At 35.1% G+C, this 23,075-nt stretch overlaps 2 protein-coding genes across 12 annotated transcripts in view; one reads left to right on the plus strand and one right to left on the minus strand.

Moving 5' to 3' along the window:
• LOC106879896 (threonine synthase-like 1) overlaps positions 1–11,574 on the plus strand; it is a 97,633-nt gene extending 86,059 nt beyond the window's left edge. For all 3 annotated transcript variants that reach the window (XM_014929641.3, XM_052966431.2, XM_014929640.3), the window contains exons 7-11: positions 1,833–1,935; positions 2,398–2,563; positions 7,261–7,512; positions 8,874–8,964; positions 10,580–11,574. In XM_014929641.3, coding sequence (XP_014785127.1) covers positions 1,833–1,935; positions 2,398–2,563; positions 7,261–7,512; positions 8,874–8,964; positions 10,580–10,917 — 950 coding nt within the window. In that variant the 3' untranslated portion in view covers positions 10,918–11,574. The remainder of the gene's footprint in view (positions 1–1,832; positions 1,936–2,397; positions 2,564–7,260; positions 7,513–8,873; positions 8,965–10,579) is intronic.
• Positions 11,575–13,194: 1,620 nt separating this feature from the next.
• Positions 13,195–23,075, minus strand: part of LOC106879894 (inositol monophosphatase 1) — a 35,465-nt gene continuing 25,584 nt past the window's right edge. For all 9 annotated transcript variants that reach the window (XM_014929637.3, XM_014929634.3, XM_089349048.1 and 6 more), the window contains 5 exons: positions 22,648–22,693; positions 20,583–20,691; positions 18,658–18,763; positions 17,255–17,406; positions 13,195–13,602 (listed from right to left, as the gene is read on the minus strand). In XM_014929637.3, coding sequence (XP_014785123.1) covers positions 13,496–13,602; positions 17,255–17,406; positions 18,658–18,763; positions 20,583–20,691; positions 22,648–22,693 — 520 coding nt within the window. In that variant the 3' untranslated portion in view covers positions 13,195–13,495. The remainder of the gene's footprint in view (positions 13,603–17,254; positions 17,407–18,657; positions 18,764–20,582; positions 20,692–22,647; positions 22,694–23,075) is intronic.

A 23,075-nucleotide genomic window follows, 5' to 3' on the forward strand; every position in this document is an offset into this window, starting at 1 on the left:
AGCAAGCTACTTACCACACAGCCGTCCACTTTTCCATATGTTGGATAGAATTTATTGAAGTAGATTTTCTTACAGCTGGGTGCCCTCACCTGTTTCCAAGCAAGATCATATTTCCCCTTAATCGAGGTATGTTTTTTGCAGAATATTGGAAAGTTAATAACTTGGCTATAAAAAATAAAAGAAAACCAGGAAGAAAACTCTTTAACAAAGGTGTCTGAGCTACTGAAAGCAGTTTCGGAATAAAATAAACATGTGTTATGTTCTACATGATGGATGTTTTGGCTATGGTTATTCGATACTAAAGATTAGCCTTCAAATTAATTTCACTATGAGTGTAAGTTCGAATTTTCCAACTTCAATCCAAGTTGAATTAGGTTATTAAGTTATTTCTATATGTCTTTGATCATTGAATGACTGCCCAAAACTTGTTTTACAAGGGTATATATATATCACTGTACAGGGAGGAATCCCTCTCTTAACTCAACCTAGTACTGTTTATTTGATACTGGCATTTGCTTCGGGGATTTGCTCTACTGACCACTCTAGACATGGAGATTGGTGAGTATGTTTTTTAGGGCATCTACACAGAATTTGACTCAGAACTAAGACAGCCAGAACTAATATCACAAAGCATGTGGTCCAACATTCTTAAAGTTCTGTCAGTCCATTGCCTTGGATTGGTAACTTTTCTATTGACTCTAAATGGATAAAAAGCAAAGATGACTTCAGTGAGATTTGATCTCGAAATACCAAGTGTCAGAAGAAAAACTACGAGGTATTCTATACAGTGCTGTAATGACTGCCAATTCAACACCAGATTATTTAAATATTCCACTCATCATCTCCACACACTGTTCCTCAAAGGGCTGTTGGGGTAGAATCCTCAATAAAGTCCTATCAGTTGCAAATGTCATTACACTTTCTGATACATTCCCAAGCATGACCAACTGGGACTATGAATATTATCCAGCCACCTCAGTCTTGGGCTCTCTGTATATTTTCACTATATTTTCTTCAATTATTCCAATTTCAAGTTATGAGTCTAATTCCTGCTTATATATATATTTTCTATGTGTTAGATTTAAATTCTAGGCATTATTTTTTATAAAGAATTTTAGTATTGAAAGTCTCAAGAATGAGCTTATTAAAACCTGGTTAAAGAGAAAATGTAAGGTTAACTCTTCAGAAAATTTAAATTATTATCTCAATAATTTATTTCAGAAATTTAAACACATCTAGGTGTGACTGTGTGGTAAGAAGCTTACTTCCCAACCACATGGTTCTGGGTTCAGTCCCACTGCATGGCACCTTAGGCAAGTGTCTTCTACTATAGCCTTGGGTCAACCAAAGCCTTGTGTGTGGATCTGGTAGACAGAAACTGAAAGAAGCCTGTCATATATGTATATGTTTGTGTCCACCCACCATCGCTTGACAACCTATGTTTGTGTGTTTATGTTCCTGTAACTTAACAGTTTGGCAAAAGAGATCGATAGAATAAGTACTAGGCTTACAAAGAATAAGTCTTGGGTCGAATTGTTCAACTAAAGGTGATGCTCCAGCATGACTGCAGTCAAATGACTGAAACAAGTAAAAGAAAAAAAAAACATATCGAAACAGTCTTTTAAAGATGTCTTTGCAACATCTACATTCCACTTTTATTGAGGAATTTCTCTAATTGGTCAGTAATTATGGTATATTTGTTATTTATCTTCATATTCAGTCAATAAATATGTTCATTACTGTGTTTTAGTGTGATTCTCTAAAATAGAGAAAAATGCTTCTTTACTGTGAGTGGAAATGAAACATATTTTATAAATTATTTCTCATTTCAGAAGTTGATGGAGATTTTGACTTCTGCCAGAAGACAGTAAAGAATATTTTTCAAGACAAAGAATTAAAGGATTTTCTTGAATCAAAATATAATTTATCTCTCAGGTTAGTGTAATGCACATAGATTTTATTTCATTTAGTTTAAACTAGATTAAAGATGGACTTCTTATTCAGACACAAGTTCACAAATTGATTTAAAAATGAAATTAGAATATACAAAGCAGATACTGGAGTATAATGCAGTCCATTTTTTTTTTTCTTGAACCCTTCTCAAAAGCAGAATCATTAGCAAGCTGGACAAAAATGCTTAGAAGCATTTTCACCAGTGCTTACATTCTGAGTTCAAATTCTGCTGGGGTCAACTTTGTCTTTTATCCTTTCAGGGTCAATAAAATAAGTACCAGTTGAAGACTGGGTTCGATGTAATTGACTTATCCCTTTCCCCGAAATTGCTAGCCTTGTCCCAAAATTTGAAATCAGTATAAAGAAAAAGAAAAAAAAACATTTTGTCTATTACTTATTCACAACCAGATGTCATTGGTAAACAATGATTTGTTTCTTTTCCAGTGCAGCCAATTCCATCAACTGGGGAAGGCTTCTACCACAAGTGGTACACCATACTGCAGCTTATTTGAACATGGTTAAAACAGGTGTTATTTGCTTTGGTGATCCTGTTAACATTTGTATTCCAACCGGAAACTTTGGGAATGTGTTGGCAGCATATTACTCTAAGGTAAAAGCATATATAAACATATATACAATAATCATCTAAGTGTCATGCTTAATGTAAATACATCATTGAAAGGTAACAACATCTCTTAATGTACATGCTATGTTTAAAAACTGTATATGTGTATGTATGTATGTCTCTTCTATTTTTTAATAGTTATAAATCTCCCACTGAGGTGGGAGCCAGTTTCTAACAAAGATACAAGGTTCCATCTTTGGGATGTAGTTAACACAGACAAATTCACATTTGAAACTTGAGAAAAGTCTTGCATATGTATGTATGTATGCATGTATGCATGCATGCATGCATGTATTCATTCTTTTCAGCCATACAGCTGCGGTCATGCTGGAACACCACTACGGTCTTTTTGATTTCCTCAGTCTGGGATGTTTCACATCACCACTCCTGTATGTGTCTTTGCCCCAGCTGTTGGCCCATTTAGTGTATAAAGGAGTTTGATTTCACTGCCCTCGTCTGTACCTCATGTTGGGCTGTTGGTTATCCAGTATTGTAGAGAGGAAGATGTCTAGTTCCTTTTTGAAGACATCTACTTCCACTTATGCAGATTTCTTAATTTTTGTGGCAGAGCATTGAAGAGCTGTGGGCCTTTGAACCCTAGACTATTGCAGTACCTGGTCCTGAATTTAGATGGAGTGGATGGTACCATTGGTACAATACAATAGCAGCCAGTTCTGGCATTTGTATAACACTTAAGGCCGAAATTAGGTACTAGCCCCTCTTGAGTTTTCCATATGTATATTATTGCATACCTCTCATGCCTTCGCTCCAGAGAGTAAAGTTGCAGTTTTCTCGGTCTATCCCTGTAGCTCATCCGCTGCACTGTTTCAGTCTTTTTAGTGCAATGGCATTGGACTGCCTCAAGCTCCGCTGTTAGTCTGGTACTATGTGATGACCATAACTGGGAGTTGTAGTCCAGGTGACTGAGAACAAAAGTTTTCCACAGGGTCAACATAGCTTCTTGGTTTCTTGTCTTGAAGGTCCTCAGTATCCATCCTACCAGCTGTCTGCACTTTGCTCCCATCTTGGCAATGTGCATATAAAATGATGCGTCATTGCACATACTGATCCCCAAATCTTTCACTGCCTGTGACTCTGGGATTGTAGTGCCTTTGGGTCCTGTATATGCAGGCTGTAGTACATTCATGAGTTGATAGTGCATTGCTTGAAATTTTCCAGCATCAAACTGTATGCTGTTTATTTTGGCTCACTTATCTATTGAATTCAGGTCTCACTGTAAGCTTGCAACATCATCTTCATTTTTTTATTGCCTGTGATAATTCTGTATCATTAGCATAGCTAGTGACAGTGGCTGTCCGAGTGACCATGAGCATGTCTAAGAGGGCTATTGGGAACAGTAATGGTCCCAGAACAGTTCTCTGGAGGACACCACTTGAGATTTGAGTTTCCTCAGAAAGAGCACCATTGGCTGCAACTACTTAACTTCTGTCTTTAAGGAAGTCATGCAGCCACTCTCCCAGTTTACCAGCAATGCCAAGGTCCCATAGCTTATGACATATCATGCCATGATCTACCTTATCAAATGCTTTTGCAAAGTGAAGGTATACCATGCTGACATTTAAATTGTCAAGCAGCTGTTTCAAAACCTAGTCATAGTGCTGTAGGAGTTATGTAAGGCAGCTTCTTCTTGGACGGAAGCCATGCTGTGTATTGTTTAGTAGGTCATTTTCTTTTAGGAACATTAGCAACTTCTTTCTGATGATTCACTCCATGATTTTACTGATATGTGAAGTCAGAGAGATTGACCTATAGTTTTTGGCCTCTGCTCAGCAGCGTAGTGATAAGTATCGTTTTTAACTTTGTTAAATGACTTGATATCATTGTTTGAAAAAAATATGTATTTTTATACTATTCAATTGATTTTTAATGATAATTTTAGTCGATACCTTTTTTAACACTAAATTAATTAGTAATAAGTGTATCATCTTAGCCTAAACTACGACTTTGATTAGATTAGGGTTGAATTTTTTCCATTAATACTGTTTAATATTTCTTTTTATTTTATGGGATAAATAACTAGTCTTTTTATTTAATTTCTTTGATTATACAATATCATTAATTGTTTTATTATGACTTATATAAACTTTAATCTTTCATTCATAATAAAATTTTCATTCATATTTTTATATCGATTTATTCTCTTCCTTTTCTTTACGCAATATTTTCACGAGACTTCTTTTAAATAAACGTTTTAGTCTAAAATCTTCTAGTTTGAACTATTGCATCGTTTAGATATGTGCTACTTCTATCTTTATTATTTTAACCTAAAACTTCGTTCAAATCATATTTTAAATGAAAAATTCATTAAAGTTGGTTTTATTAAGCTAATGTTTAGAACATAAGTTAACATGAGATTTTGCTGGAAGGTTTTAATTTAGATTATTTTAAGACAAGAAATTTGTATCATAGATCTAGGAGTAGTTTCAAGATGGTTAGTCTCAAAAGGGTTAATCTTGCTAATCGTTTCTCTGAATCACAAAGATTTATTGGGTGCCTGCTTATCTCTTATTTTTGTAACTTAGAATGAGTGAGAAAACATCTTGTCTAGGCACAGGCATGAGTGTGTGGTAAGAAGCTGGCTTCCCCACCACATAGTTTCAGGTTAAATCCCTCTACGTGACACCTTGGTTAAGGGTCTTCTTAAAGAAGCCTATTGTGTATATATGTACACGTGTGTGTGTGTGTGTTAGGATGTCGATTAATTGAAAGTAGTTGTTCTGTCAAAGGATGAATTAAACTCACCAGTACATGCTAAAGAAAGATTCATCTATTCTACAGTGTTGCTGTTTACAGTGGTGAGCTAACCAATCCATGGTTGGTAGATTCAGTTGAATAGGTACCCTGCCTAGTTATAGATAATATGTAGTATCATTAATTGCAGACAAACAGACAAACAGCTAAATTCTCAGCTGGTTGTCTGGTTCAGTTATCTATATTCTTTCTCATTAGAAAGACTCATAAATATTATATCAGCATTTAAAATAACTTGATTCTAAATATATTTTTCTGAAGAAGTTTGTGATTTTTCTAGTTTGTATTTAAAAGTATTTATTTTTATTATTTTCATCTTTGCCAAGTAAAATAATATTTTTAAAGCATAAATACAGTTAGAGCTGTTAAAACTATTAACTATTTAAATAGGTAAATAGTTATTAGTTTTAAAGCAGATATATAAGATAAAGCTGTAGAAACATCTAAGTCAATGTAACTACAGCTTTTTCTATCTTTATCTTTTAGTCAGGAGAGAAAGCAGTGCCCATGATCTGTTACAGGGCCTCCAAGATTGATGGGTGAGAGGAATGTACCTTCAAACCAGGAACGTAGTTTGTAACAGAGGGGACTTTGCTAAAGGCCCTCAAAGTGCTGGTGGTGATGTTAAGCCAGGAGATGGATTACAGTACTTAGTTTCATCTATTCTAATCCTAGTCACTAATCTTGTGGGACTGTGCAATTTGATTTTGTCTCTCCCCTAATCTAGGAAGTCAACAAATAAATGCCAGTGATATTTTGGGATTGACTCTATTGACTTCACTCCTTCCTTGCAGAATATTAAGCATCTTGATCAAAAGATGAATTAATAACCATGATATATTTCATCCATCCATCTTCTCTGCCACTATTCCTGGGAGAATCATGGATGTAGAGTCTGCAAGCACCTTCTCCATAGAGGTCTATCAGAAACAACTGTCATTAGACTTTCCAACTGCATTCCCAAGCACAACCAAATGAAACTATGGATATTATCCAACCATTCCATTCTTGGTCTCCTGCCAGTTGGCTCAACTTGAAAAAATCCATTTTGCAAGTCTTTCCTGTGACATTCTAACCACATGTCCATAGTACTGAAGCTGTGACCTCTCAATGTAGAGAAATAGCAGCTCAACCAGGAGAGAGTATCTGATGTCCATGCTATGCAACCTGTTAAGTAATGTTACTCCAGAGATTCTTCAGAGGAATCCCACTTCAATATGCAAAATATAAAAATGCATTTATCTTTTTTTAATGTATTCTCATCTAAATTTTAATGCTTTTTTATTATTCGTCCACCAAATATTCACATATTTAATGTCTATGTTTTCTGAATTGATTTATTTTCTTATTTATTTAATTTATATTTTCCACATTAATTTATGTTTATTATATTTGACTGCTTGCCATATTCCTCATATTTAATTCATATATTTGCAATCTTTAATTTATGTAAGGTGGCAAGCTGGTGGAATTGTTAGCACTCCAGACAAAATGCTTGGCAGCATTTCATCCGTCTTTATGTTCTCTCTACTTTGCCTTTCATCCTTTCATGGTTGATAGAATAAGTATCAGTTGAACACTGGAGTTGATGCAATCAACTTCCTCCCTCCCCCAAAGTTGCTGGTCTTGTGCTAAAATTTGAAGCCAATATTTAATTTATGTTTTCTTTATTGAATGCATACATTTTTTTTCAGAATTTGTTTAGTTTATTTATGTGTTTACTGTATTTAATTTATTTTTTCTGTATTTAATATGTTCATCATATTCAATTATTCTTACTATACTTAATTTATGTTTTCTGTATCTAGTTTAAATATTTCCCATAATTATTTTAATTTGTTTCCCATACGTAATTTATATGTAAGTATGAATATTTTAGATTGTAAAATACTTTCTTTTATTCCACCCAGAAAATGGGTATTCCTTTTCAGAAAATCATTTGTGCAAACAATGAAAATAACATTATTACTGATTTCATGAAGACTGGCTGTTATTTCTTGCATGGACGTAGCTTATTACATACCATCTCTCCCTCTATTGATATTCTAATACCATCGAATCTTGAAAGATATCTTTACCATATCTCCGGCAACTCAACTCACCTTGTGAAACAGTATAATAAATCTTTAAAAGATCATGGCTGTTTTCAAGTTAATAATCAAGTAAGTTAAAGCATTTGTTTCAAACATTGCTAATATATCTTCTGTTCGATTGTTGAAAAACCTCATTAAATTCTACACCTTGCATAAATCATTTTCCTTGTTAATGTTATTCATTACTTTTTTTTTTCTTTCACCTCATGTATCCATCCAAACAATGTGTTCATCACATACTGTATCATTATAATTTTTTATAACAATGGAGTCTGGTGCTGCCTCTGATTTTATCAGTTTCTGTCAAACCATATGACATCAGGACAGTATTCAAGAGTAATACAACACTTTGCAAATATCGCCTTCGAGTAAAACTACCAATAGAAGAGAATACGACCAAAGACTGCGTGTACTCCATCCCATGCAGCTATGGTAGGTTATACAAAGGCGAAACATGCCACCCCCCTCAAAATAAGGGTAGACAAACATCGCAAAGCTGTGACATGAGGAGATATTGATAAATCGGGTATAGCTGATCATGTATGGGAAAATGGAGACCACCTCCCCCTGTGGGATAAAGTTAAAATAATAGACAGAGAACACCACTGGAAAATACAAAAACTAAAAGAAGCAGCACATATGCTAGGACACAACAACCTCCTAAGCAGACCGAATGCAGATATGAGTAGCACATGGGAGCCGGCATTAAGGAAGGATAGGAAAATATTAGATTTATAAGCCCTAAAATTCACTCCATAATTGCCCACGGGTATATGGCATAGTGGTTAAAAGTGCGGGCTACTAACCCCAAGATTCCGAGTTTGATTCCAGGCAGTGACCTGAATAATAATAATAACAATAGCATCAAAAAATACCTTAGAAATGAGAACCCAGGTTTGAAATTTCCCCAAGACACCTGATGACGACAAAACATTGTGTTAACAATAAACAAAATGAGGACAACGTAAATAATGTAGCAAACAATCTTGACAGAGTATGTTTGGCTTGGCTAAGTATAGGTGTAGTATGTTTGTTGTGGAAAAAAGATTTTCACAATTCCATGTCCCACTAAAAAAAAACAGAAAGGATGTTGGATCTCATGCTCTGCCACAATTTTACTAGGTCCCACTGGTGGGGCATATGCCCATGTTGGGAATCATTGCTCTAGGGTTTACTAAAATAGCTATCAGCAAACTGTTGGGATCAATGCAATGACTATATGCCCTTCTAATATAAGTCTCATACATCTGTAAAAAGAAATATTTATGGAGATAATTATTTCATTATTTTTAAACATTTTCACCAGGCTATTTTTGTGGGGCTCCTTCTTTCATCACATATTATTGACAATGGGGTTTCCTTCCTCCAAACCCATTTCTTAAAAATCATTATCAGTCACTTTTTATTTATGCTTTTTTTCATATTTGTAGATTTTGAATAGAATTCGGTCTGACATGTATGCTGATTGGTGCTCAGAAGAAGATTGCTTGGATGCCATTCTGACAACATATAAAACATCTGGTAAATGACAATCATAAACTAATTTTTCTAAACTTTAGTACTATCATTTCTCAAGTCTTGAAAGCTTTTAGTTTTATCATATTAGATGAAAAGTTGCAATGGCTTTGTTCATATCCCTTTACTTGCACTATGGTTATCCAGTATAAGGCATTGAAAAACTCACGAAAAACTGACAGAGGAATGGTTAAAAAAAACTCAGAAAGATTCAACCAAAGTAACACAAATTATCTGTAAATTGATCGGTTGTAGCAATGGTTGTTTTGCCGCAGCCAAACCCTGATCAAACAAACCTAGGGTTAAACATATTCAAGTAAAGAACATCCTGTATTTATCAGGTATAATACACTGCAGATTACATTATCTGTGCTCTTTTAATATGGCAATCTGTGGTTTGATGGAAATATTACTGTTATTTTTAGCAGTCCTTGTGTCACCACAGAGGGGCTCCTTCATTAGGCTTGATTCATAGTTTGCTAGTTTGTTACAGATATGGGAGTCTCTCATGTGAGACTGATGACCTTGAGTGAAATCATTGATTAAATACATTAAATTGAAAATGCAGTGTGACTGCTGTGCAGTGAATAACTCCTATTATTATTGGGTGGCTAAATCTGTTTCTGTTCAGCTGTGCTTACCATTTCTAGTAACTGAGATGCTACTTCTGCTGCTTACCAATTTTAGTAACACTGTTAGAATAAAGTAAATTCAGTTTTGTGCTACTTGACTTTTTTTAATTCCTGGAGAATAGGAAAAGTTAATATATTAGAAGGACACTATATTTTGCTAAATGCTGAGTCTTAAAGAATTGTAGTGGAGAGAAACGTCCTTAACCAGCCAGGGGTAAGCATATATCTCCTCTACAGCAAGACACCTATTCCTAGCTTTCTATCATATGCTTGCCTCTCAACAACTGGCATAAACCATTTCCCTCAGTAATACACCCTACTCAATCAAGGGTTTTTTTTATTGTAAGCAACATGACAACCTCACTAGTGCCAGTGACACAAAGACTACCTAGTACACTCTGTAAAGTTGTTGGCATCAGGAAGGACACCTAGCTATAGAAACCATGCCAGAATAGATATTGGAGTATGATGTAGTTCTCTGACTTGTTGGATCCTGACAAATTTATTACAACATGGAATATAGATGTTAATTGATGATGAAGATAATGATGAATGAATCATGCATCAAAATATTTTCATTAAGCTTCGTATATAGTCAATAGGAGATGAGGAAAAAATAAGTAAATTCATTTTGTTGTAGGATACCAGTATGATTTTGCCACTAGGTTAACCTAGTTTTTGTGTAAATTAAGTTCAAGTCCTGGCTCTTGTGTCAGTTATAGTGTTTGGTAAAGCAAAGACTTGCAGACAGCTGAATACCAGAACACCAAAGTAATAAATCTAGCTCTACTACCTTTGAACTACTGACCCTGCTAAACTCTCTCTCTCTCTCTCTCTCTCTCTCTCTCTCTCCTCCTCTTTCTCGCTAGTTTTGTATCATAAGTTATTAAATTTAATAATACATTTAAGATTTATTTAATGAACAGTAGTTACAAATTATGATGTGAAAAGTTAGATAAAAGTATTTTGTACTTTTTTTTTCTTTTCAGGATATCTTCTTGATACTCACACAGCAGTAGCGAAGGTTGTTGCTGACCGATACCAAAAGTCCACCAATAGTAAAGAGCCGATGATTATTGCTTCAACAGCCCATTATATGAAATCTGGTGACACAATACTGCCCACTATTCTTCAAGATCGCCAACACTTTAAAGAACTGCCATTAACAGACATGATAGAAATATTTAAGGAATTACAACCCAGCCCTAAGCCTCATTCAAAAGTCTGCGAAATGATTAAAAAATCCCAAGTCCACTATACAGTATGTAAAGCCTGTGAAAATACTATAAAGAATGAATTACTCAAGTTTGTAGCATCACTATCCTGATAATACATCATTGTTGCCAAGAGGTAATTTTGTTATAGTTTTATTCTCAAACTTCAGTGATGTTTACCTATTAACTTGAGTACTAATCATCACTGTTAATCATAATGTAATTCTTTGATACTGCAAAGGCAGTTGACAGTGTAACATTCAGAGTCCTGTCATTATTAATATCAAATTATTTAAGCTGATAGAACTACATCTCCTCTAGAGTCACTGCGAACATCAGTTACTCCTGATCAACATTCTTAACAATTCCTGTAATATAATTCTGTAAATTATTTGTTTTTGTTTGTTGCTACTGTAAATACCAGTTCTTGCCAATTGTCATGCTAAACAGTGGTTTCTGTTGACATGATAAATACCCTTTCTTGCCAGCTGACATGGGAACATCAGTTGTTTCCTGTGGGACTACAAGTGTTTCAAATGCCATCACTAATATTTAGAGAGTTTACTTTTGTAAATTCATCTAAATGCAAGCTGTGAGATGTTGCAGGTAAAAGTTCACACTGTAATTAAGTGTCTTAACTCATACAGGACTGTTTTTTTTTTCTTTTTGGTGAATTTCTCTTCATTTGGTTCAATGAAAGGAAAAAAGGAAGTGGAAAAATCTAAGAAAATCATGTTCAATCTGAGTAAATAAAGTTCTCATTTCACTGATTTAGTATATTTCTTTTACATGGCTGTGTGGTAAGACGTTTGCTTTCTAAGCACATTGGGTTCAGTTCTACTACATGGCACCTTGGGCAAGTGCCTTCTGCTATAGCTCCAGGCCAACCAAAGCCTTGTGAGTGGATTTGATAGAGAGAAATTAAAAGATGCCAGTCATGTATGTGTGCCTTGACATCATGTGATAGTTGTGAGTGTAACTGTCATACAAGCAGTGTTATTTCCAATACTCTGCAAGAGCATGTCTAGTGAGGAGAAATATTACTTTGCTTAGAAACAGGTGTGGTTTGGCTACAAGAAGGGCATCCAGCCATAGAAAGATCTGCCTCAAATAAGCTCTATTTGACCCATGCAAGCATGGAAAAGTGAATGTTAAATGATGATGATTGCTGCTTGTTGAAGCAATTATTTTTACTGTTGGCTGTCCCTCATAATGTTGATTATCCAAATGTAAAATAATGAGTCAAGTAAGGTAAGCAGAGATGTATTTTCTGATGGAATAACATTTTAAAGTGTTAACTTTATGTATTTTGTACAGTACTTCATTTCAAATGGATTTATTTCTTTAGGAGCTATATTTGTTATGTCTTTGTATGAGTGTTCAGGCATGAACATGTATTTGACTCAAGCTTTCAATTCTCTTCTCCACTACATCATGGTCCACATACAAATACTTGCCATAGCATATGTACATAATAAATATGGTGCTGAATGATGACCAGATATCAGACTAGGTCAAACTAATGTTTTACAAATCATTGATGAGGTTAATAATCATAAAAGTTGTTTCATCAAAGTTAATAACTCAGCTCTGATTATAAACATTTCATATTTTGAGCTGTGTACTTTACTGAAAGATACAGTACTGATGATTCTATGATTAGTAAATGAACAAAATGTTTCTAGTGTCGTGAAATGAATGCTGCTGCCTCTGCCAACATCACCATCATTGCTGTTATTATTATTTTAACATCTGCTCTAAAGCAATGAGCTGGCAGAAACATTGCAACATCAGAATGAATGTTTTATAGTTTCTTCCAGCTCATTATGTTCTGAGTTCATGTCTCACTAGGGTTGGTAAAATTTGCCTTTCATCCATTTTAGAGTCAATAAAATAAAGTACCAGTTGAATACTTGGGTTGATGGTATTGACCCCTTCCCCCAAATTTCAAACCTTGTGTTTCCCCTAGAAACAGTTATAACATCTGTTTATCTTCTTTGGCATGGGTTAGATGGATCTACTGTTTAGTCATTTGCCTCTTGCCACAGTTCTTTGTTATCTCATCAATAAGATGTAGACACAGATCCTGAGATAGGACCTTGTAACTTCTTGTCTTCCTTCAATCAAAGTACTTTATATTATCAGCACTTTTTCACACCGTATTCATCATCTGTTGACATAATGTGTATCTTTTCTGTTGTTGTCTCAGTTTATTTGCACTCTACTTTTCATGCTAAAACAGATACAGTAGCTTGGTATAGTCTTCTACCTGGCTGACAACTGTCAAACCATCCAACCAATATCAGCATGGAAGGCGGATGTTAAACAATGATGATGATGATGATGATGATGAAAATAGCGAAACAATTTGAATAATGACACAAGTTTGATTGAAGATGAAACATAGATTTAATTTTGAAAATCAGTTATAGATCATTGGTAGATTTTGTTTTAGTGAATCATGACAAAATTAAAAGCAAGAGATGTTTGCTAAAATAATTACTGAACTCTGCACTCATTAATTCTTTTCAGAACTATTCACATCTTTCTATTTTGACCAGAAGAAGCCATCAGAGGATCACTATCAACTCTACTGAAACTTAATGGCTAATGGCAGTAAGGTCTAGCCTTCACAACATCAACAACAAAGAGCAGAGTAACTGTAATGTGTCCCTATTCATTTTACTGTTGTTAGTCTCTTTCAAATCCAGGATCTTCCAACACAGCAGACATCTTTAATGCTAGTGGCATACTTGCTGCTGCTAAAACCTTTCGGCTCATTACATCAAATTTATCACCTGAAAAAAAAAAATTAAATATTGCATCAGATCAGATTAGATTTGTGTGTGTGCGTATGTGTGTGCATGTGTATATATATATACAAGGAGATGCTGAAAAGTTCCTGGCTTTGGGTAAAAGAAAGTACAGGAGGCTCAGTTAATTATGATTTTACTCAACATACTTCTTTCTCAGATTCACACACTTATTGCAGTGGTCCTTCAATTTTTCTAAAACCTGTAAAAGAACTCGGAAAGTCAGGCCTCCGAGTTCCAATACCCTTAAAGCCAGGAACTTTAAAGCACCCTGCTTTTATTTATATATATATGTGTATGTATATATATATATATATATATATATCATCATTGTTCATCGTTTAACGTCCGCTTTCCATGCTAGCATGGGTTGGATGATTTGACTGAGGACTGGTGAAACCGGATGGCTACACCAGGCTCCAATCTGATTTGGCAGAATTTCTACAGCTGGATGCCCTTCCTAATGCCAACCACTCCGAGAGTGTAGAGGGTGCTTTTACGTGTCACCCGCACGAAGGCCAGTCATGCGGTACTGGCAACGGCCACACTTAAAATGGTGTATTTTATGTGCCACCTGCACAAGAGCCAGTCCAGGGGCACTGGCAACAATCTTGCTCGAAAATCCTACGAAGGCCAGTCAGGCGGTACTGGCAATGGCCCCGGAGGCAGCTAGTTAGCAGAGTTTCACCAAAAAAGGAAAACAATAAATGTCATTAAATATAACTGAAGGTGTTAGAACACTGACACTGCTAGAAAGAAGAGCTGAAGGGTTCTGTTGCTGCTGTCAACACATAAAATTATATACATACATGCTGGCAGCAACTGTATATACAGAGAGAGTCCAACCCATGCCAACATGGATGTTAAAAGATGATGATTAAATTTACCAATCTACCATCTGAAAAGAAAAACATTGATAATGCATCTAGAAGTATTACAGGCAGATTAACAGAAAAATTAAATTCTATTTGTGCCCAGGATCAATAAGCGTAACTGCACACAGGAAATAGATTTTATCAAATGTCCATTAAGATCCCTACAGGTAGTTGATAGCTTCTGTTGTTAAGGTGGCCTAATTAGCAGTGGAGGAGGATATTCTGAAAGTATAGTTGCCAGCAGAACAGGCTAGAGAAAGTTCAGATCGCTTTTACCACCATTAATAACAAAAGGTTTCGCTCTCAGAATGAAAGGTAAATTGTATGATGCTTGTGTATAAACAACAATGATAGTGAGACATGTGTCCTGAATTGTGACAACTAGAAAGAAATGAAGCTAACATATTCCATTGGGCGTGAAACACAAGTGTGCATGAATGACAAAATATTAATGTGTTGAAAGAAAAATTGGATATAAGAAGAATGAGATATGATGTTAACGATGGTATATCATCATAGTTTAACATCTACCTTCTATGCTGGCTTGGGTTGGAAGTTCAACAGAATTCAATGTGCCAGAGGACTACATCAAGCTCCAATGTTTAATATGACATGGTTTCTACAGTTGGATGTCCTTCCTAATGTTAACCACTTTACAGAGTGCATCAGGTGCTTTTTTTCAAGGCACCAGCACTAGTGAGGTCACCAAGTAACACACAAGACCCTCACAATTGAATGGGGATGTAGCATTGAGCAAGATAATAATATGCCAGGTGTTGAGAGGCTAAAATATGATGGAGGGATAGGGACAAGTGTTGAGTTGTATAGGAGATACATGATTACCCCAGTGAGAAAGTGAGATGATGAAGTGCACACCCTCAATGCAGTGCTCCAAATTAGTAATAATGATGCAGCAGACAGGAAAAGGACAAGAGAGAGGCAGGTATAGTGCATGAGGAGGGTGAGGTATCTATGGTGATGAAGGAGGAATATATATATTATATAAGGCAGTGCTGGTGCCACATTAAAAGTATCCAGTCCACACTGTCACATGGCTGGCATTTGGAAGGGCATCTAGCTGTAAAAATCATGCCAAAACTAACCTCACCTATGCTAGTGCCACATAAAAAGCAGTGAGTCCACTCTGCAGAGTGGTTGGTGTTAGGAAAGGCATCCAGCTGTAAAATCCCTGCCAAAATAGACACAGTAGCTTTAGGTAGTTTTTCTACCTGGCTGGCTCCTATCAAGTGTCCTACCTATGCATGCATGGAAGATGGATGTTAAACGATGATGATGAATATGATATATATATATATATATATATATATATATATATATATATATATATATATATACACGTTTATGAATTTGTGTTGCAAGATTCTTGATGTGAAACCATGTGTTGAAACAGATATTGTTGTATTTAAGGATGGTCTGTTTTTTTTGTTAAATAAACACAGACACTATATATTTGTTCTTCACTCATTTATTACAATTCTTATTATAACTCATGTCCATTGTCCAGAAATCTTGCTCCACTTAGTCCATTCTGTTCTTTTATGATGTGTATCCTTATATGCCTTAGCTCCCCCCCCCCCATTGCTGCTGCTGCTACCCTTACCCCAGCTTTTGGTACTATTCCTGTATCTCTGTGTTTGTGTATATTTGCCCACGTTGCTACCATCATGTTGTCGCTATTGATGTGGTCATTGTTGGTTGCGTTGTTGATATTGTTGCGACTGTTTGTGAAGTTATTGTGTGTTTGTGTGTGTATATGGGTAAAGGTAGCAGCAGCGGCAACATAGGAGGGGACGGGGCTGAGGGGAGGGTCCACATAGTTACTAAGAACAACGACACACTCACACAAATTCAGACACAAACGCATGCACATATAAGGATACATATCATAGAAGAACAGAATGGACTAAGTGGAGCAAGAGCATACACGTGGACAGAAAGTGTTGCTGAAGAGGTCACAGATGTGTGACAAAAGATTTCCAAACAATGGACATGAGTTAGAATAAGAACAGTTATAAACAAGTGAAGAACAAATATATAGTGGGTGCGTTTATTTGGCAAAAAAAAAATGACCACCCCGAAATAGAACAATACATATATATATATATATATATATATATATATGATAGATCGCTGACCACTACATATATATATTTTTTCTCCTTATTTCTTTCTGTGTTCCTTTCAGTCGAAGAGTGTAGCTCGAAACGTTAAAGACTTTCTCTATTCCTGAGCGTTAAACTAATACATCCATTTGTTGTTTACGCCACCTGTCCTCGTCTGTTGTTGTTTTTTTCGTAAATTCTCCCATATTCTTTTACTCTTTTACTTGTTTCAGTCTTTTGACTGTGGCCATGCTGGAGCACCGCCTTTAGTCGAGCAAATCGACCCCAGGACTTATTCTTTAGAAGCCTGGTACTTATTCTATCTGTCTCTTTTGCCGAACCGCTAAGTTACGGGGACATAAACACACCAGCATCAGTTGTCAAGCGATGTTGCGGGGGACAAACACAGACACACAAACACATACACACATACATATATATACGACGGGCTTCTTTCAGTTTCCGTCTACCAAATCCACTCACAAGGCTTTGGTCGGCCCGAGGCTATAGTAGAAGACACTTGCCCAAGATGCCACACAGTGGGACTGAACCTGGGACCATGTGGTTGGTAAGCAAGCTACTTACCACACAGCCACTCCTATATATATATATACAGAGAGAGAGAGAGTATTTACTTACCAGAAGGATCTATTACAACTCCTCCTGCTTCTCTCACAATAACAGCCCCAGCAGCAATGTCCCAACAGTGGATGCCATGTTCTGCATATCCATCTCCTTCTCCTTGAGCAACATTACACATATTTAGTGCAGCAGAACCATATGCTCTCAAGCTTTAGAAAAAGAAAAAACAAAGCAGAATACAGTACTCACAGAAAAATTGTTAAGAATTTCTCAGAATCAAATATACATTAGAGAATTTATTAACAAGTTGCAGATGATATGAACAAGTTTTTAATGTCTGATATACAATCCAGGACTTAAAGCAGAATGGTTTTACAATATATTATACAACATCATATTACATCCCCCCCACAGAAATATATCTCACCATATTGCATTACAATTTGCAACACTCTACCTCACTGCCATATATCCTAGTATAAAAATTCCATATGACCATACTATCATAAGCTGGTGCATATTAATCGTTTCACTCACATGTATTATAACACAGCCAGAAAAAGTAAAAAATCTACCTCATTGTTACATCATTAGTGTTTGTATATATACATTTGAGTAGTATAGATTGCATGAACATTGTATGATATATATAAATGCTTTTAATTTTTGCAAAGCTTAAAACATTGCAAGTTATAAGAAATAATACAAGTTGAGTTGTATATCTTATAGCTTGCATTTTTTAGCTTTAAAATTAAGCACACACACACACACACACACACACACACACACACATAGTTTGCATGAAACATTGTCTGATATATAAATGCATTTAATTTTTTTTTCCATAAACCAGAACAACAGAGGTTATAAGAAATAATACAGGTCATTGGTATTACCTTGTCTTTCAGTAATCCAGGATTAGGACCCCTTCTTCAAGAAATTTTTGGAGAAAAAAAGTGTTATGAGTTGACTCCAAAGATTTCCTGAAGGGGTTTTAATCCAATTATTAAAATACTAAGTAATACCACTGACCTGTACTATTTGTTATAACTTCTATTGTTTTGATTGTGAGACAAATTTTGTTCTTAAAGCTATCCCATTTTTTTTGCTTCTGGAAACATTTTCCTGTATACTAGGCCAAGTTGCACATGGGATGAAAAATTCCTAGTAACAATAGCCTGCATTTTAAAAATTATTTTTATAAGTTAATGAGGAGCAGTACTTCATAACTTTGCAGATTTTCTCAGATCAGTAAGATTAATGTACTTAATGTACAGCTTGAATACCTGTAGTTTAATGTTTGCAGGTAGAAGCATGAGCAGAAAACCAGAAATTTGCAGTTCGAGAGAAAAAAGTGCTTCTTGCAGGTTCTGGGGAGTGAGAGACAGTAAGGATACAGTTAAACAAAAACTAATTTCATATGGAATATCATTGTTAAACTAAAGTAAAATAAGTCTTACCCATGACTTGCTTTGTTTAGATTGAAGAGGTTCCTAAACTTGATAGCCATCTTGTCTGGTTCTCTATTAGAGCCAAATTCCATAATAAACATGGCTGACTCTATCTCTAAATAAGACAGAAAGAAAATTCAACACATTTATATAATATAACTATCAAATTCCGCCAAGGTCCACTTTGCCCTTTCATCCTCTTGGGATCAATAAAATAAGTACCAATTGAGCACTGGGGTCGTTGTAATCTGATGGGTCAGAGGACTGTACCAATCTACTTTTTACAATCTAGCATGTGTTGGATGTGACTTCTTAAGGCAGTATTCTTCCTGGCACCAGTTCTTGTTTTCAAATAAGATACTTTATTCTAATGGTCTTTACAGGTGGAACTGCCAAGTGAAGTGTTTTGTTTATGGGATCATAAACAAATACCACCATTGTCCAAGTGGTGTTAATGAGGACTAAAATACATGTGCATTCACTCACTCACACATAATGATAGGCTTCTTCCATACAGTTTCTATTGACCAAATTTCACTCAATGGTGTTTTGTAATACCATGCTGACACAAGAATGGCTGGAAATTTGCATAGAAAAAGAATAGTTGTTTGAATCAACCCCACTATATAAAGGGAATTTACATTATTGAATTCAGTTAAAATTAACCTTGACAAATAATATAAAACATTCAGTTTGGTCTTTACCATTTCTGCCATTCTTTGGCTTTTGTGCTTATGGTAATAAGGAAGATGACTGTAGAGGCATTGACTAGGATGGTTAACCATCACTACAATACTGAAAAAAGAGACAGTGACCATAGTAGTAACCAAAATAGAATTAGTCCTATATTACAAGAAATCATAATGACACCCCTATAAACATATAATCCTACTTAAAAATTGTAGTTAAGGATTAAATAGACTAAGTTATAAGTCCTAGATAAATTGACACCTTTGAATTAAACAAGAATTTCAGACAGGATGTATAACAATTGTTTATTGCACAGATGTCCTATTAAACAAGTCCTACAAATGTCATTTGACATGAATTTTGTTTTCCTCATCCCTCATTGCAAGGAATTAAAAGCAAGTCAAGAGTTTAGCACATTAGCAGCTTGTCTTCACTCTGCACTCACTGCTTTCCTCTAACAAAATCATCATTGTTTAACAGCCGCTTTCCATGCCAGCATGGGCCGGCCATTTTGTCAGGGGCTGGCCAGGTAGAAGACTGCACCAGACTTCTGTGTCTGTTTTGGCATGGTTTTTATGGTTGGATGCCCTTTCTAACACCAGCCACCCTGCAAGGTGGACTGGATGCTATGATGAAAAAGTCATAAACATATAAGTGTAAAATAAGTTTCTCATCACACATATTCTAAAAGAATTTACTGATTTCTATCTTGGGTACACAGTTAAAAATTATTTTATGAGGGGGAGAAGGTATAGTTGATTTAACCAAACTCAGTACCTGACTGATACTTATTTTATTGACTAAAAAAAAAATGAAGATAAAAAGTTGGCCCCAGTGAATTTAACCTAAAAATATATAAGGATTGTAACCAAATATCCCAAAACTATTTGTCTGACATTCAACTGTTTCTGCCAATTCATTGCCCTTTAAGGAAGAATTTATAGATTCCTAACACAGGTACAAGGTCACACATTTTGAGGGAGGGAAGAGCCAATTATAACAACCCCGGTCCTTGATTGGTATCTGTTTTATTGACCTCCATTTTTATAAGGATGAAAAAGTTAAATTGACTCTCGTGGAATTCAAAATCAAACATAGGTCACAACTAAATACAGCAAAGCAGTTTGGTCAACATTCTACACTTGATCAACTCATTGACCAACACCCTATTCTTTCTGCCAATTTTTTGCTCTTTTAAGAAGGAATATATTAAAAACAAAATAGTCAGTATAACCATTCAATACCTTCTAAACCAGTCACTGATATCTTTTTGTCATTACAAAATGCACCATGTCCTTTTCTTGCTTTAAAAAATACATCTGTGATTGGGTTATACACAATTCCAATTACTGGCTGAAAAAAATAAAATGTTTTTAAAAAATAAACGTTTAAATATACATATTGAGTATTTTCTTTACATTTATTTTTCAAAATATTTGTCTTAGTTTTAGTTCCTCTTGTTCCCTAATGAGTAATGTTTTCATTGTTTATGTTGACATTGATGGAATAAAGCCTGTTCTGCTGTTGTCAAGTGCCTAAATTATCTTATAAGAATAAAATAGAAGAAACAAATTACAGTATTTTATTGGTGTTGCAGTGCTTAGATCCCATTGGTAAAGAAGCCTTCATCATGTTAGTCAAAAAAGTCATCAACAGCAAATATGACATCATCACTGCAACACTTTCCCCAGCAAAATGTTTTTTTCATGTTAAGGAACAGATGATAGTCAGATGTGGCAAAATCCAGAGAATAGAGAGGGTGACCAACCAGTTCAAAGCCACAGTCATGTACAGCAGCCATTGAAACCAAGGACTTGTGTGCTGGAGCATTATCCTAATTATCATTTTCCGGGCGGCTTTGTAAGTACCACCCTACCACCAGAATGTAATTATTTGATTGGGGGAAAGTATTGTACATCTTTGAGGTAGTAAATTCTGAAAAATTTAATAGTTCTTGATCATACTTCACTCAATGAAACATTTGCAGACAGCTGTTATTGAACAATATTCAAATACATAATAATTATTAAGAATAATCTTACATAATGCTATATGAATATGAACCCAGCAACTTAAAATTGATTTGTTGTGATCTACTAGTGTTATATATATACTAGTGTTATATATATAACAGGCAAAAGTGTAGCTGTGTGGTAAGAAGCTTGCTTCCCACCCACATGGTTCTGGGTTCAGTCCCACTGTGTGACACCTTCGACAAGTGTCTTCTACTATAGCCTCAAGCTGATCAAAGCCTTGTGAAGGAATTTGATAGATGGAAACTGAAAGAAGCCCATCATATATTTGTATACATATATTTTTGTGTGTGTGTGTTGTCATGACTGTGTTGGTCCTCCACCACCGCTTGACAACTAGTGTCGACATGTTTACATTCCCCTAACTTATAGGTTCAGCAGAGAGCCTGATAGAAGATGTATCAGGCTTAACAAAAAATAAGTACTGGGGTCGATTCATTTGAGTAAAAATACTTCAAGGCAGTGCCCCAGCATGGCCACAGTCGAATGACAGTCAAAGTAAAAGATTATATATATATATATATATATATATATATATATATATATATTACGGAGATGTATTTGCATAGCAAGTGACCTGATCTGAGATTGTGTGCTGGAACGAAAACAATTGCAGCGTGGAAGGTGTTTATAAGCCAGTTAAAACACACACAAAAGCTGTTAGATTCACTTCAACATTTAAATTTAATTTGCCAAAATATTTTCATCACTTTGAGACTGCGACCGGTTCACTGACAAAATGCTGCACGGAATTTTGTCAGTGAACAGGTCGCGGTCTCAAAGCGACGAAAATATTTTGGCAAATTAAATTTAAATGTTGAAGTGAATTAAATGGTTTATAAACACCTTCTACACTGCAATTGTGTATATATATATACACACACACATACACGAATGAGTGGACAAACAAAAGTAGGGCACTCAACACATTTATTGGGAGTTACATGTATATAGATCAAAAGAGTTTGATTCAAACTCCTTTCGGAATACCAAGGAGTTTGTATCAAACTGTTTTGATCGATCAATCTGTCTGTGTAAATGTTTGTTTTTATGTCAAGTTATAATAATTATTAAACATTAAGTTGAAGAATTACTTAATACTTTTTAGTAGAATACATGTTTATTAAATTTGCCCCACTTCTTGAAGAAATGTAATAAACACACAAACACACATACATATATTGAGAAGGAAATAAAAAATGCAGGAAAAATATGAAAGAGATTGTCAACATGAAAATTTAACAAAATAAATGATGAATGATAAATATTCTCTTACCTCTTTGTTGACTGTCAATCCAATAGAAATACATGTGTATGGTATTCTATTCAGAAATATAAAAAGTTAATTCCAGTTATGAGTTCACTAATTTAGTAGAAAGAAGAATAATGCTATATACTGGTTATCATTTACCAATTTTCATTGATTTTTTTTTTAACTAAATATGATTAGATAACTGTCACACAGAGTTGCTCTCACATTCTCACATACATATTTTCATAGTACCCACCTAACAATTACACACACATGCACACATTGTCTCCACACTAACCAGTTTTCCCATCCTCCCACACTTGCATCAAGGTACAATGAAAGATTAAATTAAAGCAAAAAAAAAAAAACAATATAGAATTTAAGACTATAAGAGAATATAAGACATCAGATACTGGCTATTGGCAGAGTCACTGGAACATTGGATAGAATTC

The sequence above is a fragment of the Octopus bimaculoides genome, chromosome 3 (genome assembly GCF_046866305.1).
Source record: "Octopus bimaculoides isolate indiv1 chromosome 3, ASM4686630v1, whole genome shotgun sequence".
In the NCBI taxonomy this organism is placed as follows: domain Eukaryota; kingdom Metazoa; phylum Mollusca; class Cephalopoda; order Octopoda; family Octopodidae; genus Octopus; species Octopus bimaculoides.